Source organism: Carettochelys insculpta, chromosome 1 (genome assembly GCF_033958435.1).
Source record: "Carettochelys insculpta isolate YL-2023 chromosome 1, ASM3395843v1, whole genome shotgun sequence".
Classification (NCBI taxonomy): domain Eukaryota; kingdom Metazoa; phylum Chordata; order Testudines; family Carettochelyidae; genus Carettochelys; species Carettochelys insculpta.
The window spans coordinates 380,573,088-380,588,139 of record NC_134137.1 but is presented as its reverse complement, the minus strand read 5'-3'; the positions used below and the strand labels follow the sequence as shown (position 1 = coordinate 380,588,139).

General features: G+C 59.8%; 1 protein-coding gene across 1 annotated transcript in view; it reads right to left on the bottom strand.

The window, feature by feature from the left end:
• Positions 1-734: 734 nt before the first annotated feature.
• Positions 735-15,052, bottom strand: part of SND1 (staphylococcal nuclease and tudor domain containing 1) — a 466,768-nt gene continuing 452,450 nt past the window's right edge. The window contains exons 20-24 of the mRNA XM_074976653.1: positions 8,514-8,583; positions 7,242-7,355; positions 1,958-2,161; positions 1,212-1,256; positions 735-1,072 (exon numbers count right to left, since the gene is read on the bottom strand). Coding sequence (XP_074832754.1) covers positions 1,007-1,072; positions 1,212-1,256; positions 1,958-2,161; positions 7,242-7,355; positions 8,514-8,583 — 499 coding nt within the window. The 3' untranslated portion in view covers positions 735-1,006. The remainder of the gene's footprint in view (positions 1,073-1,211; positions 1,257-1,957; positions 2,162-7,241; positions 7,356-8,513; positions 8,584-15,052) is intronic.

The window sequence follows — 15,052 nt, the reverse complement described above, 5'->3', positions numbered from 1 at the left end:
GCCAAGGAGTTCTGGGCCGGTGCTGCCCCAGACAGGGATCTGCGGCCAGCGAGCGCCACCCTCAGCCTGTGCAGGGCTCCACCGGCGGCTGGCAGCGAGGGGGACACGGCAGGTGCCGAAAGCCTCCAAGGAAGCGCTCTCTGCCCGCCTGAGCAGAACGGGAATGACCAGGCAGCAGGCTTGACACCAGCGCTGGGGGAAGGGGGGAGCCCCGGCACGGCGCAGGGCTGACTCCTGTTGCCAGGCCGTGCCCAGACACCCACGCTGCCACGTGGCTCATCCCCGGGGCAGCTGGGTGAGGGACGGGGGACAGCGAAGGCTCTGCTGAAGTTCAGGCGCCCCTGCGCCCCTCCCTGGCTCCCTGCTCGGGAGTTACCGGGCGAAGGGCAGGAGGGGTGCGCGCCCCCGAACGGGGACAGTGCAGGGGGAGTGAGCGCCATTACTGGACCCTCAGCCCCTGCCCCAGGGCGATGTCAGCCTGGCGCTTCCTAGCCCAAGGGCCTTTCTGCCCGGACTCTGGGGTCCCACCCTGCGGCCGGCCGGGCTGGGCCAGCTTGGGGGTCACACGCCCTCACAGGTTTCTCGGCCCCAGCTGAGCCCCACTGTAGGGAATGCCCTGGGCGCCAGCCCAGCCCCACTGCGCACTGGGGCAGGGACCCAGAAAAGAGACTTTGTACCCGAGCCCCCGGCCCCTTCCCACCCCGGCAGCCTGGCCACAAGGAGAGCCCAGCCCGGCAGCAGCACGGCACTATTTTATTGGGCCTCCAAGCTTCACGCTGGCACCAGAGCGCTGGCCGCGGGCAGGGGGCACGGCCAGGGCGCTGGCTCAGCTCTGGGCAGAGGCCAGGGCAGACCCCCCGCCCCTGGGGAGCCGCCTGCCCCACCCAGGGTGCGCTGCCCCAGCTGCGGACGCAGGCCCAGGGCTACGTGATGCGAGCCGGCCCCAGAGCCCAGGCAGGAGCCGGAGAAGCGGAGGCTGCCCTGCGGCCAGAGCCTGGGGCTGCCCCTAGCGGCTGTAGCCAAATTCGTCCGCGTCGTCAGCCCGGAAGTCACCGTAGCGCCAGAGATTGAGCTGTGGAGGACAAGGGCCGGGGTGAGAGCCACGGTGGGCCAGCCTCCTGCTCCCCCACCCCGCGCCCACTGGGCCCCGCCAGGCGGTTCCCTCCAGCCCCTCCCTCAGCCCCCAGAGGAGGGAGCGACCCCGGACTCACCCGGTTGGACTTGGCCAGCTCCTGCGCGTTCAGGTACTCGGTCATCTGTGGGAGACAGAGGCTGTGGGGGGCGGGTTCGCGCCTCCCGCTGGGCCCACCCAGCCCTGCCAGTGACCTCCCCGTGCTCCAAGCCCTGGTGCGGAAGCAGGGATCTGGGGCCCTGCTTTGGGAAGCCACTGGGTCCTTGAGGGCACCTTGTCCCTGGGGCTCCAGCGCTGGCCCAGGCTGTCCCTCTGCAGACGTGGAAACTGAGGCACAACACGGTCCAGAGCCCCCGTGGGCAGGGCCAGAGCCCAGGAGTGCCCAACCCCAGTGCCACCACTCCGCTCACGAGTCCCCACCGCCCACCAAGAGCCATGGAGGGTCCCGGCTCCCTCGTGTATTGCAGAGCTTTGCCAGGACGCACCAGGTTATGCCACAGGCAGGCGGGGGGGGCACACGTCAGGGGAGACTCACAAGCACTCCCAGGAGAGAGGCTCCGGAGCCCCTGGCCCCGGGAGTCTGGGGCAGAATTCTTGGGCCTGGATGAGGTGACCTCGTGGGAGCCCGGCCAGCCCCACGTTGCCAGGACGGGACGGGCACAGCAGGGTGGGGTGCCCAGAGATGGCGCTGCCAGCCAAGCAGGCCGGGACTCCAACGGGCCATGGGAGCATCTGTCCGTGGGCACCAGCAGCCTCCCCTTGGCACCGCTGCCACACACCCACCGTGTGAGCACGTCCCCAGGCCCTGCCGCCGGGCTCACGTACCACCTTCTGGAACTGCTTCTCCGTGCGCACCTCCACCATGACCAGCCCCTCCTTGACCAGCCCCAGCCCCACATCACCCTTGGAGTCAGCGAACTGCAGGGTGACGTGGGGGCAGCTGGGCCCCAGGTGCTCCACATTCAGCAGGCACTGGCTGTTCTGGATGTCCCGCACCACACTGTCCACCGCGTCGGCACGCGCATCGTCCTGCCGGGGCAGCAACACGCAGCGTCAGTTGGGGGGGTGGGGAGCGTGTCCGTGGGGTAGGGCCGGGCGGGGGGAGAGCTCGTCAGGCAGGGCTGGGAGTGGAGTGTCTCTTGGGGGGCAGAGCCGGGCGGGGGGGAGAGACCGTCAGGCAGGGCCGGGCGTGGAGCATCTCTTGGGGGGCAGAGCCAGGCGGGGGGAGAGACCGTCAGGCACGGCCGGGCGTGGAGCGTCTCTTGGGGGGCAGAGCCGGGCGGGGGGAGAGCTCGTCAGGCAGGGCCGGGTGTGGAGCGTGTGTGGGGGGCAGAGCCGGGCGGGGGAAGAAGAGACCACCAGGCAGGGCCGGGCGTGGAGCATCTCTTGGGGGGCAGAGCCAGGCGGGGGGAGAGACCGTCAGGTAGGGCTGGGAGTGCAGCGTCTCTTGGGGGGCAGAGCCAGGCGGGGGGAGAGACCGTCAGGTAGGGCCGGGAGTGCAGCGTCTCTTGGGGGGCAGAGCCAGGCGGGGGGAGAGACCGTCAGGCAGGGCCGGGCGTGGAGCGTCTCTTGGGGGGCAGAGCCGGGCGGGGGGAGAGCTCGTCAGGCAGGGCTGGGAGTGGAGCGTCTCTTGGGGGGCAGAGCCGGGCGGGGGGAGAGACCGTCAGGCAGGGCCGGGCGTGGAGCGTCTCTTGGGGGGCAGAGCCGGGCCGGGGGAGAGACCGTCAGGCAGGGCCGGGCGTGGAGCGTCTCTTGGGGGGCTGTGATGGAGTGGGGGATACCTGTGTGTGTGTGTGTGAGTGGCTCACAGAGGGTGGGGGGCTCCTGCTGAGGGTAACCCTGACGACCAGGTAACACCTCTGGGCTGCAGACAAAGGAGGAGGTGGAGCCTGAGGGGTTTGAATTGGAACTGGGAGTTTGAAGCAGTGAGTCTGGGCTGAGGGAGAGAGAGACAAAGGAGGGGCAACGCCCCAGCTCTGGGGGCCCCTCGGGGCCTCCTCTCCCCAACATGGATGGGACTGGCTGTCTCTGCCAGCTGCACTGACTCCTCTGTACGATGCTGTGTCCTGTCAGCTAATAAACCCGCTGTTCTCCTGCTGAGTGAGAGACTCTCCTGCCTGCGGACAGGGTGCAGAGCTTGGGGGACCCCAGAACCCCATCACACTGGTGTCAGAAGTGGGATGTTCTGCACCCTGAGGATGGAGCATCCAGCAGTAAGTGACCGGGGCCCCGGAAGGAGTGGGGCCTGCGAGACCCAGGTGTGCTGAAGGGCAGTGAGGTGCAGATCCCCAAGGCGGAGGGGCCCAAGCAACTGCGGTTGTGGTTCTCGAGAGGGGGTGTCACACCCGAGCAGGGGTTACTCCTGGGAATCTGTTGGAGTCGGTCCCAGAAGGTGGAGGGGCTGAGGGCCCAACCCCCAGAAAACAAGTGACCCACAAGGAGGCTGACGCTGAATGAGTTCTTCCCAAGACAGTGTGGTCGTGGTCCCTGAGAGCGGGTGTCACACTGAAGAAGGGGTTCCGCTGGGAGTCTGTTGGAGTCGGTCCCAGAGGGCAGAGGGGCCTACGGCCTAACCCCAGGGAGCTTGTGAGCCGCAAGGAGCCTGGCACACTGAAGGGATTCTTCCAGGAATCGTGGGGTGCAGAGGGCATCAGCCTGAGAGCCTGCAACCACGCTGAGCAACTCCGCTGTGAAGTGGCAGCACCTGGAAACCGAATCGAGATTAAAGAAGCTGGACAAGGCAGCGTGGATGTGCAGTGGCAGAGGCGAGGATTAAGGAAAATCCTGCAGAGGTGAGCCCGGATCGGGGCGGGGAACCCTGGACTGCCTGGAGCTCTGAACCGAGTGGCCTGCCACAGCTCAAGGAGGGAAGGAGCGATTCCAACCCATCATCTACTAGTGGCCAAGACAGACCTGCGAAGAGTTTTGCAGGCCTGGGCCGAGGAAGGTCCCTGTGTGTCTGTGCAGGAAAGCAGCTGATCCACTGGGAATGGCAAGTTGTCTGTGAGAGAAGCTGCTCCACCTTCTGTGTGTGTGTGGAGACCAGCCGGGGGGCTGGGACAAAGGAGAGAGAGTCTCCCATTGTCTGTCTGTGTTAAACAGCAGCAGCAGCCTGGGGAGAGAGCAGAGCCTGCATTTGGAAAAGGTGCCAATGAGGAAACTAGCCCATTGTCTGAGGAAGATTCCCCAGCCTAGGGTGGCTGGAGAAGGAACCACCAGGAAAGAGCATCCCAGGTGTGACTCTGAATCCAGCCATGGGGGCTGGAGCAGAGGGAATGGCTCTGGGATGGGCAGTGGTGTCCCTGCTAAGGACACTGGTCCTTGGTGCAAGAAAAGTGCTTCTGCTTCTGGGGAAGTGAATCCTTTGCCTGAGCCTGTGGGGGCTCGAGATGGAGCCAAGATCCCAGAGCTGGATCTGAGGGCAGCTGAAGCCCAGATGGGAAGTGGGCCTGCCTCTGTGTCTCTCAGGGGGGATGATGCTTTAACTTGGTCTACTCCAGTTAGTATCATCAGGGAATCCCAGAGACCAGACGATTCTGGTACTTGTTCTTTGCCTGATGCTGAGGTGTTACTGGGAGGGGGTGAGAGGACTCTGTCCTACCAGAGTCATCCTCTCGCCAGGACACAAGAACAGACGGGCAATGGAGTTATGCTGACTGATGAAGATAAAGGAGCTGGTAGCAGAAGGGAGGAAAGGGATCCTAACCTTCTGTCCGGTGGTACTGGCTGTCTGCCTGGAGGGGGATTACATGGGAATCTGCCTGATGGGCCAGAAGTGATCCTGGGTGTAGGTGAACCCCAGGAGCTGGTTGTGGCTCAAGGGAGCAGTGCCCCCGTGGAGGCAGACAGGGGTGAGTTATTGTTTGCGGGAGCTCTTGAGGAAGAGAATTTCCCTGAAACTTTTCCTGACCCGTCTGTGGGGACTGCAGAAAATGGGAGTGAGGTGAAGGAGAGTGAACAGGAAAGGTGCTTGTCCGTGAGAGCCGGAGCAGCCCTTTGCCTGGGGAGAAGTTTGTTTCAGCTCCTGATGGCCAGGACCTGCCTGAGTGTGAAACCACTGGCTGTGCTCTGCAAGGGTCCAAAGCAGGCAGGGTAAAGGTTTCTCAGGAATTGGAAGTTGATGCAAGTAAAGTGAAAACTATCAGGCAGTGTGAGCAGCCCTGTGAGAACCACGTAAAACAGCCGCACAGTCAGTCTCTGTAGGATGCAGGACAGCGCCAGGAATTCCCCATCTCCAGATGGTGGAAACACTTATATTCTCATACTGGATTCGACTTCTGATTCCATGGGGAGGCAGTAGTTGGAGGTGGAAGGACAAAGGAGCTTTGGGCCTGGTGGGCCAGTAAGGGATAAACAGGGATTCCTTCATGTGGATTCTGCGTCTGGGACTCACAAAACAACTCTCAGAAAGCAGTTTGGTTTGCAAATTTCCAGGCTGGCTGGGAGGGGGCCGTCTCCCTGAGATCATCAATGGCCCAGCTCTTGTTAGAAGGGAGGGCACAGCCAGAGTGATCAAATTTCCACCCCAGGGGGCAAGGGAGAAGATTAGAACTTGATGGTGCTAAGAAAGGCCTCAGCCATTTATCCCCAAAATACCAGATTCTCAAGGAGGTTACACAAAAGTTGTGGTCTACCAAAGAGCAACGTAAATGTACAGTTGCAATGGGGTTGTTCTGTTACTCACGCTGACTGCTGTAACCAAGGGGTGCTGCTACCAAAAGCTGTAGAATTGTACCATGTACTGAATGTTTGGAAAGAGCCATTTGACATGATGACATTGATGTAGAACAATGAGTTGTATGTTGAAGGAGTCTGTAACTCTGAAATGTCACCATTGTTCCCTGTAACTAGTCTTGCAACCTCTCACATGAGGAGGAACATTCCAAACCTCTTGTGTGGCATGGAAGGGGAAACTGAGGCACACAACCATTTTGGTGGTCTGGCTAAATGCCAAGGGTGGAAGCATTTGTACCTTCCGTTACTGGACTGTAACTGAATTCCAAACATGTGCCGGAGCAGCTGTATGGGCTGGTGGTCAGACAGGGCAGGGCCCAGACCAGAAAAGAACTATTTGATCTGTTGGTGCTGCAGCATCTGTATGGGCTCTGCCTGCCCGACTTGAGAACGTGGCTGATGGACCAGAGACAGAAGCAGGGAGACCGACCAACCTGAGGGAACTAAAGGGACTTGCCCGGCTGCATCACATGAAAAGGGCCAATACCAAGCTCCTGAGTTGGAGCCTCCCCCAGCAGAATTATGACATGGAGGTGGTGCACATCAAGGGGAGCACTGAGGGTACAGCCGATGCCCGATCACAAGGGGAGGGCCCCGAACTTCCCCAGGTCACTGGCTAAGTGATCCCGCTCAGTTCGGTCTGGAAGAGGGGAGAGATGTGATGGAGTGGGGGATACCTGTGTGTGTGTGTGTGGCTCACAGAGGGTGGGGGGCTCCTGCTGAGGGTAACCCTGACGACCAGGTGACACCTCTGGGCTGCAGACAGAGGAGGTGGAGCCTGATGGGTCTGAATTGGAACTGGGAGTTGGAAGCAGTTAGTCTGGGCTGAGGGAGAGAGAGACCAAGGAGGGGGCCAGGCCCCAGCTCTGGGGGCCCCTCGGGGCCTCCTCTCCCCAACATGGATTGGACTGGCTGTCTCTGCCTGCTGCACTGACTCCTCTGTACGATGCTGTGTCCTGTCGGCTAATAAACCTGCTGTTTTCCTGCTGAGTGAGAAACTCTCCTGCCTGTGGACAGGGTGCAGAGCTTGGGGGACCCCAGAACCCCATCACAGGGGCAGAGCCGGGCGTGGAGCGTCTCTTGGGGGGCAAAGCCGGGCTGGGGGGAGAGAGCTCGTCAGGCAGGGCCGGGCGTGGAGCGTCTCTTGGGGGGCAGAGCCGGGCAGGAGGGGCTGAGCCCATCAGGCAGGGCCGGGCGTGGAGCGTCTCTTGGGGGGCAGAGCCGGGCGGGGGGAGGAGGCCCAAGGCCAGGGCAGACAGTTGGATGCAGAGACAGCGGCTGATGTGACGGGCCCCTCGCTGGAGTTGGGAAGAGAAGTGGTTCGCCCGCCGTGGCAGCAGGGCATTGGGCGGGCTGTGCCCTGCCCCCCACTTACATCCTGTGGCACCTGGATGAAGGCAAACTTGTACTCGGTGGCCTGGGCAGGCAGGACGCGGGTGCTGAAGGCGGGTGGCAGGGCGCCCAGGCGCGTGGAGGGCAGGGTCTCCTTCTGCAGAGAGAGCAAAGGGATGTGGGGTCAGGGCCTCGGCCTGGCAGACGGGCTCTCCGGTGCGGCAGGCCCAGACGTGCTCTCCCCCGCAGCGTGCACCACGGACGTGCAACGTGCAGCGCAGCTGCCCCTGCACACATGCTGCCCTGTCAGCCAGGAGGTGCGCCCTGAGACCAGCACTGCAGTTACAACCGTGCGTTGATGGCAGCCCTGGCCAGAGGCAAGTCCCAGCTCCGCCACTGCCTGCCAGAGCCCTCCTTAGGGCACAAGAGCCCCCCTGTACCGGACGACCCCGCACCCACGCCTGCTTCCACCTCCCTGGAGCAGGGCGGGCAGAACAAACCAGCTCCCCTCACACAGCCTGGCCTTGCTGCCCGTGGGGAGAGCATCGATTTCGGGGCCCAGCCTATCGCTGGCCAGCCAGAGGCGCTCTGGGTGCCCAAACAGGAGGGCTGCAGACAGAGCCAGCCCCACTGGAGCATTCCCTCCCACACACCGGAGCTGGGTGCGGCGTGAGCGGACACCACATGGCCCGTGAAAAACGCCGGCCTGGGTTTGCAGCATGTCTTGCACAGAGCGGGCCGAGCCAGCGTCTGCTGAGAGCTGGTGCCTCTGCCCCAAGAAAGGTCCCGCGTGCTGCTTGCACAGGGCCAGAGGAACCTTTCCCTGGCACGGGCTGTGGCACAAGGGCAGCTGGAGTGTGCGAGGGCACTGCCAGTGTGAGCTCCCGCTGGCCAGCGTGGCCACAGCCGTGCTCTGTGCGACTGGCTGGCGCTTTGCAGTGGAGGACGCCCAGGCTGGGCAGTCAGTAGCTCTGTGTTCAGGGATCTGCCCTGGTTCTTCCGCTCAGCCGTGCCAGGAGCCTCCAGTATCACTCTCTGCTTCTGGACAGAGCCCCGTTCGCAGCCACCTCCGGGCACACCCCAGGGCAGACTGGCTGCGTCCTGCTCCTGGGCCCGAGGGAGCAGCTCTGCCTCCCAGCACCCCTCACAGGGAGTGCTGGAGGCTGGGGGGCCTGCAGCTGGCTCTGCCGGAGCTGGGCTGGTGGCTGACTGGCTGTTCCTGCCCACAGCACCTGGGCCCCTTGTTCCTGCCTGTCCACGGCACCCGCATCCCCATCCCTGCCCCCGGCACCCACACCCCATCCCAGGTACTCACGTTGCCGTAGTCGATGTAGAAGACGTGCACCTTGGCCGGTGACTCCACCTTCTCCACACGGGCTCGGTACCTGCAGGCCGGGAACACAGGTGAGAACCGGCCCCACATGTGGCCCCCAACAGAGCCCGATGGGGGGGCCCAGCCTGAACCCCCGCCCTGCTCAGACCCCCCAGCACTGCCCTCCCCACCCCCACATTGTCACTGGTCCTGCCCCGGCTCCAGGCCCAGCGAGCTGCCGGCGCAGCCGCCGAGGGGGAAGGGCAGAGGAATGGGCCCCTAGGGCCGAAGCAGAGCGGCTCGGCTAACGAGCGGGTTGATGTGCGTGCTTTGAACCGACATGCTGGCAGCGGCACTAATTCGCTGGGAGATCCGGCCGGGGCATCGCCTGGCACAGACACCAGTGACGGGACAGGGACCCAGGGGTGCTGCCCCCCCCAGCAGCAGGCCACAGAACTGAGCGTGGCAGCCGTGGAGAGCTGCCCAGGAGCGATCCACACCCAGCGAGGGCTGGTGCTGGCCCCCGGCTCAACACCCTCCTCACCAGGCAGCCTGGCACGCACAGGGTCACCCCACTGGCATTCCCTGCCCCGTGCGGTGGGAGCAGACAGAACGGGGCTGTAGAGCGACCGGCCCGCTGTGCCAGGAGCAGCAGAGGAAGCAGGCTGGAGGAGACCCACATGCACGGCTGGCTGGGAGCCGCAGAGGCGAGATGCGCCCACAGCTGCCGTGGCACCTTGCTCCCCAGGCGTCCCCTGGGGCGGTGCTGGATTTCCACGCGAGCGGGAGAACCATTCTCGGAAGCACTGTGCTCGGGCTGCCCCAAACCTCGTGCCCCGGCAGGTGTCTGACGACAGCCGGCGCGTCGCCGGCTCTGCTCATACGGCTGCGCCTCTGCTGTGCGGGAGGCGAGCGACTGTGCTGGTGGCCAACGTGGTCAAGCGCTGGGATTCACAGGAGCAGGCAAGGCACCGCTCGGCCAGGAGACGTGCACCGCACCGAGAGGCCTCATCAGACGCCCCTCCTCGTGGCATGGGAGGCCCAAGAAAGGGACCTGATCCTGTGGTTCTCCATTGCGAATGTGCTCCCAGCAGGGGTTTCCCTCCATGGGGGCAAGGCTAGAAAATGGAGCCTGCCGGCCACCACCGCGTCTGCCGTCTCCAGCTTGTCTGCAGTTTGCGGGAACATCTGCTACCAACTTAGCCAGCCTGCACCGTGGGCCACCCCAGCAAAGGGCGGACTCCAGAGACTAGCAAGGCACAGTGATTCCATCGGCTGCGGCTGGCACCAAGGAATCTACCATCCACATGCGTAATGGGATCGCTCCAGCCATTAGGACTCTCACCTTTTCTCTCTTTCATTGCTAGATGCTAAAGGACGGGCCCAGCGCGCTGTGTGGGGTGAGATCCAAGTATCTATTGACCTGGGATGTGGCTAGTCCCTTCGGGAGCTGGAAGAATCAGCAAGTTGGTGAAGTTGCTTTTTATAACCACTCACCTGAGCAAGGGGTGTTGCTCGTTTGGACGTTTGTAATGCTGGGAAGTCTGTGGGTTTGCTTGTGTAGCGTCTGGCTGGCCAGAGGGGCTGCAGAGGTGCTGTGGTGGATGCCTTGGTGAACCTTACTGAGAAAGAGACCCCAGTCTCAGCTGTACGTGGCCCAGTTTTAAGCAATTTGCCCACGTGATAGGGTGAGGCTTCCGGGCACAGCTAGAGAAATCAACCAAGGGCAACTTGCTTGGAAACTGGGCTACCTACATCCCCAGGCTGAGGTTTTCTTCTCACTAAGGCAAATCCAACCAGCCCCCACAGCACCTCTGCCAGCCCCACTGGCCAGCCAGAGCCACACAAGCAAACCCACAGACTTCCCAGCTGCTCTACCAGCTCAGACCAACAATCCCCAAACTCAGGTGAGAGGCTCTTAAGCCTGTTTCACCAACACCCCAGATTCCTCCAGATCCCAAAAGGGCCCAGTCCCAGACCCCGGTCTATATAGACTTGGATCTTATCCAAACAACCACGCAAAAGCCAGATCCTTATATCTAATACCTAAAGGTTTATTCATACCAAAGAAAGAGCCGGGCTGGTGAGGAGGACAGTTAGAGCAACACTTTACATGCATCAGTCACAGCTACTGGTGCAGCCAGCGCTGTTATTTGCTGATTCCTGACAGTCTCTGAAAGTTCATTTCAGGTCACACAGATTCAGTCACTGGAGCGCTGTGGAGCCGGCCTGCTGGGGTCCACATGCTGGACGTGGACCTGGGAGACTACAAGACGAGGGATCCAAGATGGACACTGCTAAGTCCATATCACCCTTCTGAGGCACGGGCCCCAAGTCCAGACAGGCTGAACTCCTGAGGGCTGAAGAACAAAGGAAGTCCCTGCCAGGGCCCATCTTACAGGTTTTCACAGAATCACAGGGCTGGAAGGGACCTCAGGAGGTCATCTACTCCAGACCCCTGCTTCAAGCAGGATCAACCCCTACTAAGTCATCCCAGCCAGGACTTAAAAACCTCAAGGGATGGAGAATCCACCACCTTTCTAGGCAACACATTCCAGTGCTTCACCACCCGCCTGGAGAAGTAGCTTTTCCTAATATCCAACCTACACCTCCCCCTCTTCAACTTCTGACCATTACTCCTTGTTCTGCCATCTGACACCACTGAGAACAGTTTCTCACCCTCCTCTTTAGAGCTCCCCTTCAGGAACTTGAAAGCTGCTATTAAATCACCCTCAGTCTTCTCTTCTGGAAACTAAACAAGCCATTTGCCAGCGGATGTACTGATGGGGGCTGACCTGGAGAACTGGCCAGGTGAACGCCCTCGTGCCCTGGTCCTGACCCGTAGCCAAAGAAAACGAGGGGTACGCTCCCCAGATTCAGGGGTACAGGCCCAGCCAAAGTCACAGGAGCCACAGGGGCCAACCCTCAGAGAAAGGGGGTCCCCAAAAACCAGATCTCACAGGCCAGGGGTGCTGGAGCCAGGCAGGGATGGGGAAGTAGCATTCGCCCCTGCCCGAGCCGAAGGGTTCCAGGCAGAGCAGCAGAGAGACCCCTCCTTGCAGAAGCTGAGGGAACTGGCCAGTCTCAGCCCAACTCCACAGCTGGGGGAGGGCTGCAGGGAGAGATTCCTGTGGGAAAAGGGATTCCTGTACCGGGAATGGGCTCCCAGACGCAAAGCAGAGCCAGGGAAGGTCCAGAGGCAACTGGTGGTCCCCCAAAAGTACTGGCGCAGGTTGCTGTACCTAGCCCATGATGTCCCGCTCGCAGGACACCAGGGGATCCACCGCACCAGGAGAAGGTTGTTACAGAACTTTTTTTGGCCAGGGATCTTCGCAGCTGTCCGTCTATATTGCCTGTCCTGCGATCCCTGCCAGAGGGTGGGGAAGACCCGGGACAAGGGGAAAGCTGCCCTGAGGCCACTGCCCATCTTAGCGGAGCCTTTCCAGAAAGTGGCTATAGACATAGTGGGCCCCTTCAGCAAGGCAACGCGTTTGGGGAAGAAATATATTTTGGTGGTGGTAGATTTTGCCATGCGATACCCAGAAGCTGTGGCCTTGACCTCTATCGACGCTGACACCGCGGCGGATGCACTGCTGTCCATTTTCAGCAGAGTGGGGTTCCCCAAGGAGGTCCTCACAGATCAGGGGTCCAACTTCATGTCGGCCCTGCTGCAAAACTTGTGGGACAAGTGTGGGGTCCGGCACACCTGGGCCACAGCCTACCACCCGCAGACCAATGGGCTGGTGGAGAGGTTCAATGGGACTCTGAAGCAGGCTACAACTGGCAGGTAACACCTCTGCCCTGAACAAAGAGCAGGGAGGAGCTGAGCTGGGTTTTGAATCGGGGGCGGCAGTTAGAGGCTAGGAAAAGGGAGAGGGAAGGCAGCCAGCCTGAGGAGGGGGAAAGCTACACCCCAGAGGGACACCCCTCGGGGTCTTCTCCCCAGGACAGGTTGGAAGGACTGTCTCTGGCTGCTGTACTGTCGCTTCTGTGAGAAACTGGGCTTCTGTTGCCTAATAAACCTTCTGTTGTACCTGCTGAGTGAGAGTCACTCCTGCCAGTGGATGGGGTGCAGTGTAGGGGGACCCCTGAACCCCATCACAACCTCTCCCCCTAGTTTTGTGTCATCCGCAAGCTTGCTGAGGGTGCAACCCAGTCCCTCATCCAGGTCATTAATAAAGACATTGAATAACACCGGCCCCAGAACCGAGCCTTGCGGCACTCCGCTCAAAACAGACCGCCATCCAGATATTGAGCCATTGACCACTACCCGTTGGGCCCGACCATCAAGCCAGCTTTCTAGACATCTTATAGTCCAAGGATCCAATCCATATTTCCTTAACTTATGGACAAGAATGTTGTGGGAGACCGTATCAAAAGCCTTGCTGAAGTCAAGGTATATCACATCCACTGACTTCCCCATGTCAACAGAGCTTGTTACCTCGTCATAGAAGCTAATCAGATTGGTCAGGCAGGACTTGCCCCTTGTGAATCCATGTTGGCTACTGTTGATCACTTTCCCCTCTTCCAAGTGCTCCAAAATGGATTCCTTGAGGATTTCCTCCATTATTTTCCCAGGGATTGAGGTAAGGCTGATGGGTCTATAGTTCCCTGGATTGTCCTTCTTTCCTTTTTTAAAGATGGGCACTACGTTTGCCTTCTTCCAGTCATCCAGTATCTCCCCTGATCTCCAAGAGTCTTCAAGGATAATGGCCAAAGGTTCAGCAATGACCTCTGCCAATTCCCTCAGTACCCTTGGGTGCATTAAATCCAGGCCCATGGACTTGTGCACACCTAGTTTTTCTAGATAGCTCAGAACTTGTTCCTTCCCCACAGATGGCTGCCCTCCACCTTCCCAATACGGAGGGGAAATTCCCTTCTTCTTCACAGGCCTTGGCCCACCACCTGCCCCCGTGGGTCCCTGTGCTGAGTTCCCATTCGTTGCAGTCCCAGTGGGAAAACCTACCATCACAACCTGGGCGTCGGCCGTCTGGGCCTTTGCTCAGTCTATTGTCCTGGCTGGGGTGGAGCCCCACCTCCCTCTGTGAACCTCAGCATTGAGACATTTCTCACACAGTTACAGAGCTAAACATCTGTAACTTTACCTACATGCATGATACAGACACGCCAGCAGCACACACAGATTCAGGGCATCATCAGCTTTCATTAGACACCTCACAGGGCTCCCCCAGCACTGTATTTGGGGCCAACAGGCACCCTGGGCATTAACATGGTTTTCAGAACCTATATGAAAGTCCAGTCACGTCATAACGCCCCCATGCAAGATCTATGCAGGAAGGGATGCCAGTAACATCGCTGAATGCATGAGGGGGGCCTCGAATGCTTGGCTCTGGGTCACTAGAGCTTCTAACCCAATTTTAGAAGTACCGATGTTCATTTTGAATGGCTTGTGAAAACCTTGGTTGTCCAACACAAGCTTCATCAATGTGATTATAGGCTCCATATATCCTGCTACCAAGTCAAAACAAGGCTCAGCTAGAACAACAGTGGATGGGGTCTGCTTTTACAGCCTGGCTCCCCACGTCCCATGTGCTGGTGCCCAGAACTGCACAAGAGAGTACATTTCCCCCTGCAGGCTCTACAAATGCCTCCGACTGTCTCTGATCCTTGGTATTGAGCCATACAAGCAAAATAGTAACACAGAGACAGCTGTGCTAGTCTATATACTATCAAAACAAAAAAGCAGTCCAGTAGCGCTTTAAAGACTAACAAAATAATTTATTAAGTGATGAGCTTTCATGGGACGGACCCTCTTCTTCAGCTCATAGCCATAACAGAGCAGTCTGTTCTGTTCTGGTATGCCTATGATCTGAAGCAAAACAATTGGGTGCCTCAGTTTCCCTTCCATACCACACAGCAGGTTTGGAATGCTGCTTCTCATGTGAGAATTTACAAGTCTTGTTACAGGCAACAACTGCGGCACTCCAGAATTACAGACTCCTTCTGCAGACTCTCACGCTTATACATCAGTGCTGACATGTTACGTGGCTCCTTCCAGACAGCAAGCACATTGTACAATTTCACAGCTCTTGGTGACAGCAGCACATCGGTTACAACAGCTAACAGCAGCAGCAAGAACAAACCCACAGCAATTGTAGTTACATTGCCTTGTGTTACACCACAACCCTGGGGCAACATCCTTGGAACTCTGGCATTTGGGGGTTAACTGGCTGATGCCTTTCTGGACACCATCAAGTTCAAACCTCCCCACTTGCCCTTTGGGGTAGAGCTCTGAATTTCCTTGCTGGCTGGGGGTGCCCTCCCCTGTAGCAATGGTCCTAGCGAGGGAGATTCTTCTCTCCCAGTCAGTCTGGAAATCTGCATTTCCACAGACCTCAAACTGCCTCCCTGAAGCTGCTCTGTGAGTCTGAGACAAAGCCTCCACCTGAAGCCATGTCTTCCCAGCCCTTTCTGGCCCAGAGCTCCTTTGTTTGGCCACCTCTGACTTCTGTTCCTGATTGGAGCCAGAAGAGGAGTCCATTACAAGAGTACAAGCATCTGGAGACGGGACATCACTTGCC